Source organism: Onychomys torridus, chromosome 2 (assembly GCF_903995425.1).
Source record: "Onychomys torridus chromosome 2, mOncTor1.1, whole genome shotgun sequence".
Taxonomy (NCBI): domain Eukaryota; kingdom Metazoa; phylum Chordata; class Mammalia; order Rodentia; family Cricetidae; genus Onychomys; species Onychomys torridus.
In genome coordinates, this window is record NC_050444.1 from 77,523,817 (window position 1) to 77,543,398 (window position 19,582).

Genomic DNA, 19,582 nt, shown 5'->3' on the forward strand with positions numbered 1-19,582 from the left:
GCAAGGCCCTGGGTTCAGTCCTCAGCTCCGGCAAAAAAACCAAACCAAACCAAAAAACTGGCCACTCAATGTGAATGCTAAGGCCAAATACTGCATGAAAAATCATAACCAAAAAGTGGGGGTGGAGGTGTGGGGGGGTGGTAAGATGGATAGACAGCATTTGAGTTGATAGGGGCAGGGGCAGAAATCAGACATACAAATAAAAATGTTGACAGACAGTAATGGTGTTGAATAGCTTGAATGCTTTTATATTAATCAAACTCTTTTTCAGCAGAGTACCCGACAATAAGTCAGAACGAAAAACATTCCACATTTACAGAAAAACGTATTGCTGATGACTAAGAGACTTTACAAAACACGGCTTAGCACAATCCTTTGGGTGCTCCAGTGGCGTGAGAGCTATCAAGAGTGTGACAGACTCTTTGCTAGGTCTGATCTGGGATGACAGGCAAGAACCAGGAGGGTGGCAATCTTTCTCTTAATGATTCCACAATGACAAGGCCTGAGACAGCCTCTCAGGGACAAGTCACAGGAACGGGGTATGTTTCTCTAGGTCAGCTCTTCAGATTTGGTTAAGGTTAGACTGTTTCCCGGAATCGCTTGTGAGCTCATCTAGGCCACCCCATCATCAGCCCCTTTCAACAAAAACAAACACACAAACCACCAATTAACTGAGGACTGAGGGTAAAGCATCTCCGCAAGCCTTAGGTCTGGACCAAGTCCTGCCTCTTACAATGTTTCCCTGCTGATACTGCCTCTTTGTTGCCTTGAGAGGATGAAGAAGCTACTCACTGCCCCCAAATGTTTAAGGAGGGGGGTTGGGGGAGGGGAAGAGAGATCAACCAGGAACACAGCTGTGAGAGAATCTACACTAGTCTCAAAGCATCTTTAAGTAACAATGACCGTGGGAGGAAACTAAATATACTGCTACAAGGTTGAGATCCATCCACCCTGTCTCCCTACCCTAAATAAACTTCACTTAATATTTCTCACCATGTACGGGTTCGAGAGAGTGATGCCAGCAGGGGACCCATCTGGATAAAGCCAGCACATTGGGGTGTCTAATCTGACCTTCTGGAAGGTGCTAGAATGCAGGTTATAAATATCTTCTCCATTCACATCCAGCCAAATTTCCCAGGCAAAATATTTAGCCTGAAGTAGTTCTTAGGATAAAACATGGTTTCTTGAGAGCAACTGTGGGATGCAGGGAAATGTGGAGCTCAGATCTTTGGTGTTTAATTGGTAATATCGACCCTGTTTACTTGGGTGTTCCTCTGCTCCTTGAGGTCATTTTCTTGTCTCGTCCTTCCCAGGAATCTGCAGACTTTGTTTCTGGCAATGTCTGCTCGTCTGCTGTGTCAGAACTGTGGGCCCGGCACGATGGCAGAGAAACCAGCTGCAGCCTTTTCAAGCTTCACGGAATATTATGTAAGTGTAACAGCAGCATTTTCGTGACCACATTCAACAACTTGTTTCTAGAAAATAATAAAACCATCTCCAAGGACATTTAGAATTCGCAAGTGTTTTGCACACAGGGTGGTGATAAACATTTCTATCAAACAACGGTGGTTTGCTAAGCAGCCTGATATCCCAGAAAAGTACCCAGCATTCTCTGCTCCTCCTCTTTTGGTGCTTTGCTGAGGGCGTTCTCAGAATCCAGGCTGAATCAGTCCTCTGTCTTCAGGGCTTTTTCCCTCTGGAACACCTTTCTGTGAAAACCCAGTGGGCTCCACATTTCTGATGCATTTTTGGGCCAGCCACAGAGAAGTCAACTTTCCTAGGTCTTCAGCAGCATTGGTTTATATATTCCAGGCTGGAAATTAATTTCCTAGTATAATCTCATTCTGCCTTCAAGTTCCAAGTGTTGTTTCTCTTTATGCAGAAGGAAATAATAGGCAGAGACCCCAGGTTCTTAGGCTAAGGGCTGCTTGGTATTGAGTATGGAGACCATTCCAGTTTCTCATTATACAGGGGACTGGGCATTGCACAATCCCACTCACATCATTGAGCAGTAAGATATGCGTGGGTTAAAGGCAGGCAGGAGGGAAGTAGATGGATACCTATCTGCTGAACCTGCAGATAAAGAATGTTCAGAAACCTGGGCTCCTCTGCACTGGTCCTTACCCATCTTGCAACTAGGAAATGTATTAATTGGTTCAGTGCCTGCTAAGTATCAATGTAGCTTAATCTCCTTACATGATAACATGGAAGTGTCCTTTTCCCATAAGTACCACTGAGGAACCTGCTGACATTCTTCTGGATACACAAAAACTGCTATTTAAAATATCACCTTAAAGCATTCATGTAATTTATTTTTCCTTAAATAATAATTCGCTACAGTTCTGCCACAAATTAAAAAAAAAAAATTACCATGGTATTCACAGAGCAGAATTCTTGAGGACAATCAAAATCCCAGAGTACTTAGAATAAATTAACATCAAATTGTGTTTATATTCAGATAGTCTGATTCTCTCCTCTGAAATGAAATGGAGACCATTGTAACTAAGGGTGAATGCACACATTTGCTCTTCTGTACAGAGACTCATTCTTTACATAAACTCAACAGTAATTTGAATCCAGTTAGGAATCCTGAGAAAGTCACCCGTCTCACACACACATGACACCTTCGAGAAGCAGTGTTTCTTACGGTCACTTACTAGAAGGCCGTTTTCTCAGAAGGGTCCAAAATTCTGGATGCTATTTGGATGATGCCATCCTCCCTGCCACCCCTGCCCCATCCCCAGGAAAACCATCTTGTTTCAAGTGTGAGAGCTTGAAGTAGCAGCAATCCACACAGAGATTCGGCAATCGGCGATTCCAGTCATGGCGGCTGAGTGCACGGTAAGGGGTGAGCAGAGGCTCGTCTGCTTCTAAAGCTAAGACTCAGCGTGAACAGAGTCCAGTTCCCAGTCTTGGCTGAGAAGTCACCTGAACATACATTACGAAACTGGTTCAGGCACTGGGTGTGATCCTGAAGAAAGGAATTCGGGGGTAGGGGGAGTGGGGTGCTTTGGAACATGAGCGCAGAAGGGGTGGAGATGAGGCAGAGAAGGGAGGGAGGGAGGGAGGGCAGAATAGACCCTGTTCATCCTCCGGCCTGAAGTCCCTTGTACCCTGCCTGTGGTACATTCATCTGAGTTTTCCCTGGTGTCAGGAGTAATGGACACCCATAGCCAAGGAAGTTCAGCCCTTGGAGTCAGTCCCACACAGATCAACACACGAAACACCTGAGCAACCACAAGTAGCCACATTGTCTGGCTTCTGGCGGGAGAAGAGTCAACAGTATTGCTGGCTGACAGGGGATGGCGATACTGAGGGAGAAACACAGATCTCTTCAATTGGAGATCCCCTGTTGCTTATTTCTCTGGGCCCAAAGAAATCATAGCGGCATGCATATCTACATCATCAGTTCCTATGTACAGGATACCTTTTCCACAGAAATTGAAATTTAAAGTGCCTGGGTTCAAATAAGCTCATTCCTTCCCACAGTGACCAGCATCTCTGGGGGCCTCCAGGGGAATGTGCGTCCCCTTCTTCAGGAAGTCGCCCTAGGGAAGGAGGAATGAACGCTTCACAGTTGTCCTAACTGGGATCCAGCCTCCGGACTAAGCCTTCTTCATACACTCGAAGAATCGCTTCACACACAAACTTGTATTGGCTCTGGAAGAGGAAAGACAGCTGTCAAGTCCAGAGCCCCAAGACTGTTGCCTCACACCACGCTTGAGAGTGTCTCTGGGGCATTCATATTATATTTTCTCCCTTGTGCCAACTCTGGGCCTCGTGCTGGGGAAGAGTGAGGTGAACTCACATCTTAACAGACTGGGGGGGGGGGGCTACCCTCGGAGAAGCATGGGTGGAGGAAAGCAGTGAAGTACGCGAGTGAAGGATCAGCGTTCATCTCTCTCTCTGATTACTAAACACAGCTGCTTTGGTTCCTGTTGTCATGCCTTCCTTAGCATGATAGACTGTCCTCAAATTGTGAGAACAACTAAATCCTTCCTCTCATGCGCTTGTTAGGCACTTGGCCACAGCCATGAGAAAAGTCACTGATGGAAGGTCGGCACTGACGTGGAAGTCCTGACAAGAAAGGTCTGTTCTGAGAAGTGTACATGGACCCCGCTGTCCTGGCCTTGGATACCGGGCCATGTGCAAGGGCTGGGACTGAGTGATGAAGGATAGGGTCACAGGTGGGCTGGGATTTGCGTGTGGGACAAGGAATCTAGATTCTTTGTTTCTTAAGTGAGTTAGGGAAAGATGCTATTAGGTCCTTCAGTATCCATGAGGGATTGATTTTAGAACTCCCTATAGACACCCAAATCCTCAGTGCTCCAACCTTTTATATAAAATGATACAGTATTTGCTTATAGCCTCTGAGCACCCTCAACATAACAGCCTGTATACTTTAAAAACCACCTTTTTGGCAGAACATGGAGATACACCCATGGGAGGTAGAAGCAGGTGGATCTCTGAGTTCTAGGCCAATGGTATACACAGTGAGTCTAAAACAATCCCCATTGTAAATACTACCAAAACCCCAAAGCAAAACAAAAATTACCTCTTGATATTTCTAATATCAAATACAGTGTGAATTGTTATACTGTATTTTTGTGGGGAATAAAAATGAAAAAAAATGTTTTTTTTTTCTTTTTTTCTTTAGGATTTATTCATTTACTATGCATACAGAAGAGGGCGCCAGATCCCACTACAGATGGCTGTGAGCCACCATGTGGGTGCTGGGAACTGAACTCAGGACCTCTGGAAGAGCAGTTGGTGTCCCCAACCCCTGAGCCATCTCTCCAGCCCCGTTTTTTTTTTTTTTTTTTTTTTTTTCAAGACAGGGTTTCTCTGTGTAGCTTTGGAGCTTGTCCTGGAACTTACTCTGTAGACCTGGCTGGCCTTGAACTCACAGAGATCCGCCTGCCTCTGCCTCCTGAGTGCTGGGACTAAAGGCATGCGCCGCCACCGCCCAGCTTGAGTCTTTTTATGTTTATACTGAAACATTTTCCCCATATCTTTTGATCTGCTACCACTTGAATCCACGGATGTAGAGCCACAGATAAAGAAGGTTGACAAAGTCTTGCTAAATTGTCCAGGCAGGCTCTAAGATTGTAACCCTCCTGCCTCAACATCTAGACTAGCTGGGATTAGAGTCTTGCACCACCAGGGCTGGCTGGGGTTTTAAAAACCAGCATTTATTTAGTCTCCCAAACTTCAAAACAGGGCAGACAATGACCTTAAGTAGATGATTTTTTTTTTCTTTTCCTTAGCTGTTTGTGTGGCAATGGGAGGACAGCTTGCCTTTCAGGAGGTCCCACTCAGATGACAAGCATCTGTACTTACTAAGTTATCTCTCTGGCCTGAGCTGGGCTTTTCTCAACTATAGTTCCCAGCTATACAAGGACTCACAATCTACTATGGAAATCTTACAGCCTCTGTCCAGCTGCTTGTGACTGCTCCGAACTGGTTAGAACAGAGTTCCGTTCCTTGCTTCACTAACTATACTCTCTCACCCACCCTGGGGGTTTTGCCAGGAGGCTGCTTCTCTGTCTTTGACAACTCATTCTTAAAAATTCTTCTAGAACATTCTTAGACTCCCCTGGAGCTTTGCCCATCAAGGCTGAGATTACAAACCAAGCCAATTCTACTCAACCCAAGCTTGGGTGTCTTCTATTTGGACAACTCTGTCTGGTGAATGAATGATCAAAGGCAGAATAGCTCCCATCTGCCAAATGGGGAAACTGAGGCCTACAGAGGGACTCAGGGGTTACCCAGAGGTTGTCAGTGTGTGAGGAAGAGGCCTGAATCATGTTCTTCCTTTTTTTAAAGATTTATTTATTTATTACGCATACAGTATCCTATCTGCATGTATGCCTGCATGCCAGAAGAAGGCACCAGATCTCATTAGGTGGTTGTGAGCCACCATGTGGTTGCTCGGAATTGAACTCAGAACCTCTGCAAGAGCGGTCAGTGCTCTTACCCTCTGAGCCATCTCTCCAGCCTGAATCATGCTCTTTCTACACCAACCATACCCTGCTCTTCTTGCAGCTCAAAATGACAAGCAGATCATTTCCTCCTAAGGACTCTTGTCATATTGGGCACCCTGGCTTGACAAAGTAGGAGACAGCCCACGGTGAGGGAACCCGAATGACTTTGCTTTCTTCTGATGGGTGATGATGGGATGCAAGCAGGGCTGCTCTTGGGCTGAGCGGCAGACAGGATCTGCTAGAGGTAAACAGAACGCATGTAGATGGGACCGGGGTTTGTAGTCACCGGGGCTCTGACAAGCTGTGTGAGTCTAGGCACTGACGCAGTTCCCTTGAACTTCGTTCTCTTCACAATGCCCCTGGCTATGGCTGTGGCGGCTCCTGTGTGAGCTCAGGGAATGTCGATCTCTGCCTTTTTGTTTTTGTTGTGTAGACAGGGTCTCAGTAAGTAGCCCTGACTGGCCTGGAATGCTTTATATAGACAAAGCTGGCCTCAAACTCACCTGCCTCTGTCTTCTGTGTTGGGAGTAAAGGCATGTGCCACTATACCTCGCCAACTTCTACCATTTTTTCTTATTTGTTGTTATTGAGTTTCTACTTACTGATGTCTGCACCATCATGGCGCGCTGGTCTCTCATTTTCCGGACAATATCCAGTGGGTAAACAGGCAGGTTCCTCTCAATTAAGCACATGGCTGTTTCCATAGTGACCAACACACCTGTTCGACCTATCCCAGCACTAGGGAGGAGAGAGAGAAAAAGAGACTTGGGATTTGCCTGGGCACCATTTGACAAGGCCGAGCTGAACCCCCCCCCCCCCCCATCAAGGTCTGTCCCAGGGTGAGCCCTGATGTTGGTTTCAAGAATAGAAAGCACACACTCAGGTGTGATCTTAAGCTTGTCAAAAGAAAAAGCCCATCCCCACAGGTCCTAAGGCTCGGACTTAAGAAGACACCCATCCATGAAGCACAGAATCCACTCCTTCTCTGAGTCACGCCTGCTGTCAAGCTCAGAAACTTCAGAACAAAGAGGTGTGGTTGAGGTTTTTCCCTTTTCAGCACCCAGCTGCACTTACATGTTTATGAGTTTGTTACGTTTCAAGTGTTTAGAAATTGTTAGGAACTAAGCATAGTTTTACAGGTTCATATTACTTTGTGGGGTAATGGTGGGTTTGGTGTCTCCCTATTTCTCCTGGTCTTTCCCAAGGGGCAGAACCATTTCAAACAGAATGCCGTAAGGCTCAGTACCTGCAGTGAACTAGGGCAGGCTCACTGTCCACCCTCAGGGACCTCATGTACTTCACAAACTCCAAGAAGTCTGAGGAGTCATCAGGCACACCGTGGTCAGGCCACGCTACATACTGGAGATGGGTCACTGTATGCTCTTCCCCGGTCTGTGGAAGAGGTGGCGTCAGGGAGTCAGCAAAGCAATGAGCCTGCCTTGGACACCAGCCAGGGTGGCCTTCTCCTCAGTGTCCTCTTGTCCCTCTGTGCCCAGCTCAGCTATGGTCTCAGTCAATTCCCATCAAGCTCCCACTCTCCCAGAACATCCCTCTTGCCCCCAAGACACAGCTTTCTTGACCTCTTTTGCCTCCAGCTGTTTCTTTCATCTGCTCCTTGCATCCTACAGTCAGGTCACCCTTGCTGCCTCTGCATACATGCATACACACACTTATGTCTGGTGTGGAGGCCTTCTTGCTCACAACAATCAGGGGCCCCTACTATCACGTGGCTAAACACACCTTCGATTGCTGACCTCTACCCTCAATACACACATATGTTAAATGAAGTTTACCATTTAAACTAATTTTAGAGGTAAGGTTTACTGGCATTAAGTAAAATTACAATGCTGGGCCACCATCACTGCTACCTCCTTCCAGAAATTCATTTTTATCACCCCATCTACATACTCTGTAGCCATTACACGAAACCCCACAGGGGCAATGCCTGGGCCTCCCCGCCACCATGCCCCTCAGAGCCCTGCTCACCTCAGTGTTTGTAACTAGCATTTCTCGGGACACATAGGCAATGGTACAGTCCTCTGCCTGACACTGGATGTGAAAGATGCCGTGGTCCATGACGTCAGGGGGATCCGGCCAATACTGGTGACATTTGGTCTATGAGAAAGCAGAGAATACAAGTCAGGCTTTTCTGTAGGGCATCGCCAAGGGCAGTCAAGTGCATGGCATCCTGTCACATCTGTTCAAGGAGATGTGACAGGAGAGGAGAAACTCAGGTGAGACCCACTTGTGCCCAGGGCCTGAAGAAGGGAGTCAATTTACCCTCTAGGTTTGCTCACTGGGAGAGCAATAGGGCCTGGGATTATAGGGTGGGTCAGCCTATCCGAAGCCAGTCAGCCCTGGCTGCAGCCTGGAGGGAGCCAACTTCCCCTCTATGGTTTGTTCACTGGGACAGCTGTGGGCCTGGGTTTAGGGGCCCCCCACCCTCTGCCCAGGCTCCTCAGGCCTCTCCTCTGCTCTTAGCAGCCTCTCCTACCTCAATGCTCCTCATCTTCCACCTCACAGGAGCCTTGGGACAGTTACAACAAGCTCACTGGGTGTCAGACATGGCCCTACTGGAAGAATTTCCTCTCCACTTATTGGCCACTTGACTTCCAAAAGCCCTGACCTCCTTGAGTCTCAGGTTTTCATACACTGACAGAGGCCAGGGAGGTCGCAGTGTGGAGTCGCTTGTGAGTGAGGTCAACAGTGGTCATCAATACCTTTGTTAGGGCAGCTACACTAACTACTAACTGAATCACGTTGGTCAGGCTCCTCCAAAGTCCCCGTTTAAAAAACTTCCAAGCTGAGACAACTATCCTTTTTCATGTGAACAGTGCCTCCTACAAACTCAAATGATTTCACAGGAAATAGGGTCTGGGACCACAGAGGATACAGACTTTGCACCTGCCCCTCTGAGGGTGGTGAATGGCTCAGTGGGTAAAAGCACTTGCTGTGTAAGCCTGATGATGAGTTCAGTCCCCCGAATCCTCGGCAGAAGGAGCATGCTGACTCCCATAAATGCTTATTTCCACATGTGTGCTCTAAGCATGTTGGGCACACACACACACACACACACACACACACACACACACACACACACACACACACACACACACACACACACACACACACACACACACATGATCATAATAAATAAAAGTTGTAAAATATTTTTTAAAGGTGGGTTGGGGAGATGGGCCAGAGGTTAAGAGAACTGACTGTTTCTCTAGAGGACCAGGGTTCAATTCCCACTACCCACAATGGCAGCTCACAACCACGTATAATTCCAGCCCCAGGGTATCTGATCGCTTCTTCTGGCCTCTATGGGCACCAGGCACACACTGATACACAGACATATATACAGGCAAAACATTCATATACATAAAATAAAATTAAAACAATTAAAAACCAATAAGAAAGAAAATTCCCAAATGGAGCCAAGACTTCCCGTAGAGCAAAGGAGGAATCCAGTGCACTGTGCCCTCAGTGGCCTGCCATGGCCACAAAGCTGCTGTGACACAGTCTAGCATTCATCCTGTGGTTTGTCCCAGTGTCTCCCGATACGGCAGCTGTGGCTTTCTACTGTGACGACCATCCCATGTTCTATTTCCCCTTCCAAAGCCTGCGGCCTCTTCCATAAGCCACTGTAGCTCCCTACCCCTGACTTCCACATCCAGTGCAAGCTTAGGCTGTTCATAGTTACTCTGCCAAATACTGACTCATTTAACAATCATAATTACACATTATTATTATTATAGATGGATGTCTGGTTGGCCCAGCTAGCTCAAGCCACCTTCTTGCCTTGTCTTCCTGAGAGCTTGCACTGTAGGCATGTACCATCATGCATACCTTAAAGAGAAAAAAAAAAATTCTCCCTCACATCTAGACTGGTACCCATGTAAGTAAAAATGACATTTGTTTATAGCAGAAAAGGTGGTCTAGCCAACAGACACATGGGACTTGTTGGGAAACAGCTCTCCTATTCCTCTCAAATGCCACAGTGAATATCTGAAATTAAAGTATGCTGTGGGGGCTGGACTTAAAGGGTTACTGAAACAGTTTGGATGGAGAGGAGTCACGCTCTGCCTCTCCAAGATTCAGAGTGCTTGCTGTCTGTCTGTCCATCTGAACCTGTGTACACAGGAGAAGACACTGCCCCATGGGCTCCCCAGAGTCCTGCCCTAGGACAGCCAGGGTAAGATCCCCTCCAAAGCAAAACACTTCTGTGTGAGGCACAGTTACACAGACCTGCATTCCCTAGGATCTTTATCCACAGGGAATGTGCAGGGAACAGGACTCATTTGAGGTCTAGCTGGATCTGGACACACCAGGGGTGCAGTGCAAGAATCAGAAGTCTATGAAGGGCCTTGCTCTCCATCCTGTTAATGTGCTCTACGAAGTATGTATCTTGAGAGCCCGTTTCTCATGCCTGCTGGGGGAGGGGTACAGAAGCCCCACATCTTTGGAATAGTATCTGCTAAGTCCCAGGGGGTACTTTTGTGGACATTGCTTATATTGGCCTCAAGACCACTCCCTGAGGTAGGAACGGTGACTCTGACTGGATTAACTGAGGCTCAGAAGATTCACCCAGTGTCAGGTCACAAGAACTATGGGACAGAGCCTGAAGTTCATTCCAGGCTGATGCCTTCTAAGGGACAAGTAAGTACACATCAACAAGGCCGTGAGGATGAGAGGAAAAAGGGGCCTGCCACCACAGAGAAGCAGGCTGTGGAAGGGCAATGGCCAGTGCAGCTGGTTGGAAGGCCACAGCTACTGGCAGATGTTGCCAGAAGGACTCGGTACTGTCTCCACAAGGCGCAGTAGGCTAATGAGACTGCTCTCATCTTCTGGTCCTGGCCATCCAGTAACTCTGAGAAGAGGATTCGGGAAGAAAAGGTGACGGTAAAATGGCTTTGGAAAGGAAGTGCTTTAGGGGACCAGAGGAACTTGCTGAAGGCTGGGTTCCTGGCAGAGGAAGAATGTCTCAGGAAGATGGGCCAGATGGGGTTTGTGGGAGAGCCGTGGGTCCAATTAAGAAGGCTGTATCATCAGCTCTTGATTTCTTGCTAACTTAGTTGGTCAACAAGCATCCTTGGGGGAGGGTTTGATGAGTCAGCGATGCTATGGCACTATGCTCTGGGTGCTTGCCAATCCAGTCGGAGTAACGCAGGTAGAAAGGACAGGCACAGGTCGGGGCAGGTCAGGCAGCAGTGACAGATGTCCTGGACAGAGTGGTCAGGGAGCTCAGGACTAAAAGTCTACAATGGATGAGGCAAGGACGGATCATTCAGGCCGAAGGAAAAGGAGGCAGAATGCAGAGGCTCACCAGGGCACCTAGGGGACAGCAGACCACTCCGGAGAGCAGCACCAAGGGCCCCAGCTGGTCTGGAGAAGGGCAACCGTGTGCTCTGTGCATTTAGGAGCCACTTCAGGGAATGGGCAGGAAATGCTGGCCCAGACCCTCTGGCAAGGCCCAGCTGAGGGTAAAGTGGATGGACAAAGTGCGGCTCATATAGGCAGCAGTGGCATTAAACATTGGTGAGTGGATGAAGAGACGGGACCTGCTTCAGATGGCTCGTGTGGGTGGCCAAGTAGACTGTGCCTCTGGCTCAGATGGTACACTCAGGGGGATGAGCTCCATATGAGTCCACATAAGGGGTTGTCTGGTGGCTTTGGGATCACCTTATGTAACGGCACTAGGTAGATGTGTCCAAGCAGAGAGTAAGCAGTTGGCCTGGGGGTTACGAGATGGAAGGCATCCAGAGAATAACCAGACTCAGAAATCAGCTCCATGGGGAGGGAGCCATCTAACCTCTATATGCACCTTATCGAGCACAGACAGAGTTGCAAGGGAGGTCCGTGTCACCCCAAACCTCTTCCTGTCAACCTCATGACAGTCGTGGGCTTCACTGTACTCAGTACAAATCCACTGTCTCTGGTCCAGGGAGACAATGGGAGACTGGGGCTTAGCTCCCCAGAAATTCATTCTCAATACACAGAACCACTCGAGACAAGGCATTGACTTTGTGGTGATGTGGAAATTGGAACCTTACAGTCCTATTCAAAGTCTGTGCTTTAAGTGACTAGTGGGGCAGCAAAGAAGATGAGCCACATTATTCATATGTAGGTATAAAATACAGCTACCACCAACCCCCGCCAAGAAAAGAACCATCTGATGGAAGGCAAGGGAGAATGGTTCCTTCAAGCCCTCGATAGAGAACCTATCCAAAACCACCTTCGGTAGAGGTGAACAAGGACAGGAGTCAGTGACCCTGCAGGCTGCAAGCTCTCTGAGCGCAGGTGATGAGAGATGCAGCAGGTGGTCCCCTGAACACAGAGACTGACAGACTCAGGCCAGCATAGGGAGGGCATGGACTCTAGTGGACACCTGCTGGGAGACCTATTTTCCCACAGGCACGACATCCGGAGAAAGTTCATCTTCCAGCAAAAGAGGGGCAAAGCCATTCACCTGGAATGACTGGGAAGAGAGGGCAGTCACCTGGGCCTGGAGAACAAAGGGTACAGGTCACCAGGGAGTCTGTAACAGGAGAAGGAAGCAGGCAGGTTTCTAACTATTGATGAACAATGAAGTAAGCTGCCAGGGCCAGGGATGCTGAGGGGATGGGCAGGCCTCCTGGGACTCTCTAACACATGGAAGCAGGGTGGCGAGTTACACTAAGCAAAGGCTGGGAAACAAAGAAACACACTGGGTCACAAGGAGACCTCAGATGACAGGAAAGGCCGGCTGCAGCCTGGAGCTGAAGGGCAGGCCCTGGAAGAGCGGATGGATGAGGGTGAGGTTTCTCGGATCACAGAAAGGAACCCCCGCCCCCCAAGCTGGAATAAGCAGATGGAGGGAAGGAGGCGCTGCCTCCAGAGCTGGTTATCTGTCACCTGGCATTCCTTCAGGGGCTCCCTATTCTGAGGAGAAGAATGACTTCTAGCTGGAAAAGCAAGAATGGATTTTCAAACAGCAAGAAGTCTGACCCCAGCGAGCCGGTGCTCCCAGGAACTACATCACGAATTCAAAGACCTCAGGGAACAGTGGAGTGTCAGCTCCACAAACTGCTCCTATGGAAACGTGGAGTCTGGGCACCCGAAGTTCCAGAATAGAAGGCTAAATACAGGCAGGCAGAGCACAAGAATCTCTGCTATTGATAACACACCAGAATTGGAGGCTACCAGGAATGCAGGCAGATCCCCCCCACACCCCCCAGACAGGGTTTCTCTGTGTAACAGTCCTAGCTGTCCTGGATCTCGCTCTGTAGACCAGGCTGGACTTGAACTGAAAGAGATCCACCTGCCTCTGCCTCCCAAGTGCTGTGCCACCACTGCCCGGCTATGGAGGCAGATTCTTGTTCGTGGGAGTCAAGAGAGCCTCAACCTGGGTTTAGGACCACTTGAACACTCTATCCCTATTTTCACAATACATGATAGAAAATGAAGTGAGTGTTTCTTGCCTTAGATAGAGGGCTTGGGAGAGAAGAACACTTGGACTTTAATATGTGTTTTATATTTGTTTCTCTTGTTTGTTTTAGGTTGTAACTGAAGTTATCCATTCTCTGCTCGGCTCCTGTGGCCCTCAGACCCAATTAAACACACAGAGACTTATATTATTTACAAACTGTATGGCCTAATGGCTCAGGCTTCTTGCTAGCAGTTATATCTTAAATTAACCCATTTCTATTAATCTATAAGTTGCCATGTGGCTCGTGGCTTACTGGTATCTTTACATGTTGCTTCTCATCATGGCAGCTGGCAGCCTCTCCCTGACTCAGCCTTCCACTTCCCCCAATTCTCCTCTTTCTTTGTCCTGTCTATCCTTCCTGCCTGGCTACTGGCCAATCAGCACTTTATTTATTAACCAATCAGAGCAACACATTTAGAGCATACAGAACATCCCACAGCACAAGGTCTCAATGTAGCCAAAGTTGGCTTTGAACTTATGCAGCAAGGGGTGGCCTTGAACTCCTGATCTTGGTATTTCTGCCTCTTGAGTGCTGGATTACAGGTATTTGGTACCATACTGGCTCTACTTAATACTTTTTGAAATTTTTACACAGACTTTTACTTTTGGCAAATGATACAGGATTTATATTTAAGAAACATATTTGAAAGATTATTAAAGCAAAACAAAAGTAAGTTTGTTTAAAGAAAGTAAAGCTACAAATACAGTGCAATTCTGGTAATAGTCATCAAGGTAAACTCAAATGAATATTATTGATACTGCTGGCTAACATGTGTATAGCATTAACTGTGATCCTGTGGGTATGACAACACACGTGTTCCCTCATAGCACATGGGAGGGCTGAGACAGGAGGAATACCACCAACTTGCTATATAGAGAGTAAAATCTATTCCCCCCCAAATAAAACAAAAGCCACAAAAATAACAACAACAAAATGACCATGTCCCAAGAACTCTTTGAAGAGGCTTCCTACAGCAACTAGCTTAGTTCCCCACAAAATGGGTGCTGCTTTGCATGATTCCTTAATCACACAGGCAGGAAGTGAGAACAGGAACTGACCCTGTCTGGCTCAGGGGTCGGTTTTCTTACCCAAAATGCCACATAACCAGATAGATGCAGGCACTTTAGGAAAACACAGGGGCAGTACTGTGAGCTAGCTTAAGGAGCTAGGAGTCTCTAAGATCAAAAAGGGGCCAAGTTACTCCATCTTTCTCTCTCTCTCTCTCTCTCTCTCTCTCTTTTTTTTTTTTTGATTTATTTATTAATTTATTATGTACACCAAAGAGGGTGCCCTCATTATGATGGTTGTGAGCCACCATGTGGGTGCTGGGAATTGAACTCAGGACCTCTGGAAGAGCAGTCGGTGCTCTTAACCTCTGAGCCAATCTCTCCAGTCCCTCTGTCTCTTATTAAAACAAAAACAGACAAGAATGAGGCTCTCAGACTTAAAAACAGGATGAACCATAGATCAAGGGGAATTCAGGTGAGCTGCAGCCTCTCACAGTAACGGGGTACACAAGACGGGAAAACAGGAGGTAAGAGCAGAGTTTTAGCAGGATTAGCAGCTGCTCCAACAGTATGCCTCTGAGGAACAGCATTCAGGAAGAAGTTCCTGTCTCCAGGAGGACTTCTCACGTTTTTATTCTGATACATGGGATGAAGAGATTCTAATCAATTCGAGAGTGACTCGAAGGTCGGAGTCAAGGGTAAGGCAGAGAAGCAAGGCAGCTAAACGAGCTAAATCCAAAGGATGATGACCACGTCTGCTGGACACTGGAGACACGCAGTCCTCTGAGCTCTTTATATATACACTGTCCAGTCTTCCCCAGTGCCCCAAGGTGTGTGTGTGGGGCACTATTACTGTCTCCAGTGCACATCGAGGAAAGCCAAGGTCAGGGAATGACTTAGTCAGGAGGAACTGTTTTCAGCCCAGTCTGGCCTAGTGCTAGACTGAGGTGCCAAGAGTCAAGGGCATGCGTATCAGAGGGAAGAGACATTGCCCTTGCAGACTACAATCTCACTATGTGAGGTGAGACGCTGACTCCATGTGGGCAGAGCCACAGGCAGCACAGTGGTTCCGGGGCAGGTGGGGTGAAGGGAGAAGTACTGCTTCCTAGCTTGTCTTTCTAAAAACTATTTGTAGATTTACTATCTTATGCGTATGAGTGTGCGGCCTCCATGCACCATGGCCTATGCACCACGTAGGTGCTAGTGTCTGTGGAGATCAGAAGAGGGTGTTAGATCCCCTGGAAATGGAGCTACAGGTAGTTGTGAGCTGCCATGTGAATGCTGGGAATTGAACCCAGGTCCTCTGGAAGAGTAGCCAGTGCTCTTTTTTTTTTTTTTTTTTTCAGAGCTGAGAACCGAACCCAGGGCCTAAGCGCTCTACCACTGAGCTAAATCCCCAACCCCTAGCCAGTGCTCTTAACCGTGGAGCCATCTCGTAGCCCTTCTGACTTGTTTTAATGGATCCCCCTGAGGAAGTGGGCAAGCGGAGGCTGAGTTCCTTCTTATCCCTGCAGGTGTCCATTTGGAGATGGATAGGCCACGAGGAGGCCCTTCCCAGCCCCGAGACTCAGGTTCCACACAGCACAGTCTCCACACATTTGAACCGGAAGTCGTGTCACTTACCCGCCCTCGCTCTGTGAGAGTGGTCAGCATGATGACAAGAGACAGCTTCTGATCCCAGACAACTTGCCAGAACTGTGCACAGGTGTGTGGCAGGGGTCCCTGAGTGGCAATGTACCTGTTTACAAGGTTAGCAGCAGGAATCTCCATCTATGGGGAGAAAGGTAAGACGTCATCGACAGTCGGCTGCACAAGCTGGGCAGGACTCTCCATTGTGCACTTTTCTAATAGCTGGCTGAACCATACCAGGAAAGGGGCGTATCCTCGTCCAGCGAGAGAAAAAAACAACAGCCGCAGCACAAAGCCCTCTCCAGTTCTGACAGTAACATGAAGGGAGTAGTGGAAAGGCTGATTAAAGCAGTTCTCACAGGGGCAGTCCCGCAAGGTCATGGTTCTGGCCACGGTGGCCCCAGGGGCCAAGTCTGCCTTCTGGCTACCTAACAGTGGTTTTCAATGTGGTCTACTACAGAACAAGTTTGCAGACTCTGGCGATAATGGAGAAACCTACGTTCAGGTAAGTTGCCCATGATGACTGGGTCCCCATGATAGGAAAACTTCTGCCTTTTTTCTCTTTTGGGATATATATATCCCAAAATCTAACTTTGCTCACCTGTAAAGTGAGATCACTCATTTTCTCACAAAGCCCCTGTACTGGAGTGATGGAGTGAATGGGAGTGTGTTTTGTCATGGGCAAAGTCCCCCCATGCTGTCCCCAATCTCATTACTAGATCAATGTGCCTTTTTTTTATCGCCCAGATTCCCAGCTTACGTTCACATAACTCGCGTTAATATAATCTTCATTTCCCTGCAATAATACCCGGGTGGTGTCATCTGCCGGAGAGAGAAAAATTTACCCATTATTCTGAGTGTTATTTTTATCACCCCAAGTAAACAAGGGTTCAGTTCCCAGCCCCACCTGCAGTGCTTGCCTCATTAACATAAACACTATTCCCCAACTGTTCGGAGTCTGAGACGGCAGCAATAAAGACGGTGGTGTTTACAGACACACTGAAAGCCAGTCCAGACTCCCAGACAATCTGTTTTAAAAGGGAAGTATTATCTCATGTGGGGGGAAGGAGGCATCGGGCCGGATACTCACAAGGCAACACATCTTTGTATCGGTTTTTATCCAAATTCTGAGGCATCTTTGCAAATGTAACGGCTAAGCCTGGCTTCTTTCTGTAGAGTTGCTATCAGACAAATAAAGAAATTAAAAAACAACAATATTAAGTCCCACAAAACCCCATTGCTATGAAAAAAATCTGAAAGCATATCCTAATGGCAAAGGTCTTCATTTGAGACCCCCCAATATTTTTTTTGTGTGTGTTTTGTTTTGTTTTCAAGACAGGGTTTCTCTGTGTATTCCTGGCTGTAGACCAAGCTGGCCTTGAATTTAGAGATCTGCCTGTCTCTGCCACCTGAGTGCTGGGATTAAAGGTGTGTGCCACCACTGCCTGGTGAGACCTCCCAATCTTAACATTTCAAAAGAAAACCTCAGTAAGAAATCCTATCTTGGTAGAACAAACCAACTAAAGCCATATATATATATCTCGAGATTTGAAGATCTGTAGGGGAAAGAAGGTAGGCAGGGGTTGAGTCACAGACAATGGATCCAGGTAAAACCTTACTTAATGGCAATTGCTTGGCAGATGTGGGGGATGGAGGGGAGGAATTCTGACTCATCTAAATTAGTCTAAAACCACATTTTCCTCCACTTCAATGAAATGAAACATATTCTTTGCTTAAGAGCAAGACTACTTCATTCACCATTTCGGGACCACATCCCCACAGCAGAACAGTGATCCTGACACAGGAACTTCACTTAAAGAGATAGTTCTTCACGCATGCAGTTACCCCTAGAAATGAAAATAAAGCGTTCTCTGCACAGACTGGATGGACAGGTGATACGGTACTGACAGGATTCTCACCGCCAAAGTGGAAGTATTAGGACTTTCGTACGTGGCAGTCGGAGGTTAACTACTTGCCACAAGATCCTATGTAGGAGGACAGACTCAGGACCAAAGGAAGCTGGCTATGCTTTCCTTATCATTTCTATACAGCTGTTTCCACAGCTGTCACCAAGCCTTTCGCACAAGGGCTTCTTAGTAACTCTCCAGGAACTCAGGCCATTTCCCCCTTCATTATGATGGAAAGGGTATTTTTTTTTTCTTACTACAAATTTGGAAATTCAGACTTGTACTAAGTTAAAATAAAAATAAAAACAAACAAACACACACACACAAACCCAAACTATTGTAATTTTACAACTCTGAGGTGGTCTTTCCATACATTTTTTTCAAGCTTATTATTTTCTGTATCTACATGTATACAAATATACATAAGTCTGTGAGTAAACAAACAATGCATGTATATACTGCCCCTTATCAATATTTTTATGTTTGAGTGTTTTGCCTGCATGTGTATTTGTACACCATGTGTCTGGTGTCCATCTAAACTAGAGGAGGAGCCAGTACGGTGGTGCACGCCCTTAGCCCCAGCAGTTGGGAAGCAGAGGCAGGTGGATCTCTGTGAGTTTGAGGTCTGTGAGTTTTTTGTTCTGTTTTTCAAGACAGGATTTCTCTGTGTAGCCATGGCTATCCTGGAACTTGCTCTGTACACCGGGCTGGCCTTCAACTCACAGAGATCTGCCTGCCTCTGCCTCCTGAGTGCTGGGATTAAAGGTGAGTACCACCACTGCCCAGTTGTGATAGTTAATCTTGATTGTCAATTGGATTGAGAGACACCTAAATTAGACAAGGAAAGCTCTGAATATGTGATGTACTCTACAGAGATGATTAACCAGGGCCAGAGCAACAGGGAGTGTGGGTGGCACCATCCCCTAGGACCAGGATTGAAGGGAATGCAAGAAGGAGGCCTGTGACAGACATCTCCTCTCTGCCTTCTGGTTGCTAAGAGGTGAGCAGCTCTGCTTCACATGCCCATGATGCTCTGCTTTAAAAGCAGGTCCATGGAGCTAGGCAACCACGGGCCATGACTCCAAAACCATGAGCCCAAACAAATCCTTCTCCCTTTCAACTATTTCTCTTGGACATTTGACACAACCACAAAAAGCTAACACAATATTCCTCAGAAAAAGCTTCAATATCAATTTTCGTTAACCCCGTGTTTTATAAACCTCTAACAAGACAAGTCCTCTGATACAAACACTTCTCTAATTCTGACCAGCCAAACACTTCTCAAGCTAATTTAAACCAAAAGATCTCAGCATCTCATAGCCAGGGAGCGCTCTAGGAAACACTGCTGCAGTTCTGAAGCCTACTTCATCCTTGTTGTTACACAGTATCTGTTTCCCATATTGCAAGACATTCTCTACTCCAATGATTTTTAATGGCTCAATAATCTAATTATTATAATTTATTTTAATTTTTGGTCTACCTTGTTGTTAGCTCATTGTGTATTCTTCTTACTCTGATAAGTATCTGAGAACAGAATTACAGCTTCTGAGCATAGTTTCCAGGACTCTGAAATGTATTGCCCTGCA

General features: G+C 47.1%; 1 protein-coding gene across 1 annotated transcript in view; it reads right to left on the minus strand.

Annotated features, from left to right (window-relative positions):
- Positions 1-222: 222 nt before the first annotated feature.
- Ptpn3 (protein tyrosine phosphatase non-receptor type 3) overlaps positions 223-19,582 on the minus strand; it is a 122,683-nt gene continuing 103,323 nt past the window's right edge. Inside the window, exons 20-26 of the mRNA XM_036178776.1 lie at positions 17,180-17,270; positions 16,850-16,911; positions 16,084-16,230; positions 7,971-8,099; positions 7,231-7,376; positions 6,587-6,722; positions 223-3,660 (exon numbers count right to left, since the gene is read on the minus strand). Of these exons, the coding sequence (XP_036034669.1) occupies positions 3,583-3,660; positions 6,587-6,722; positions 7,231-7,376; positions 7,971-8,099; positions 16,084-16,230; positions 16,850-16,911; positions 17,180-17,270 (789 nt within the window). The 3' untranslated portion in view covers positions 223-3,582. The remainder of the gene's footprint in view (positions 3,661-6,586; positions 6,723-7,230; positions 7,377-7,970; positions 8,100-16,083; positions 16,231-16,849; positions 16,912-17,179; positions 17,271-19,582) is intronic.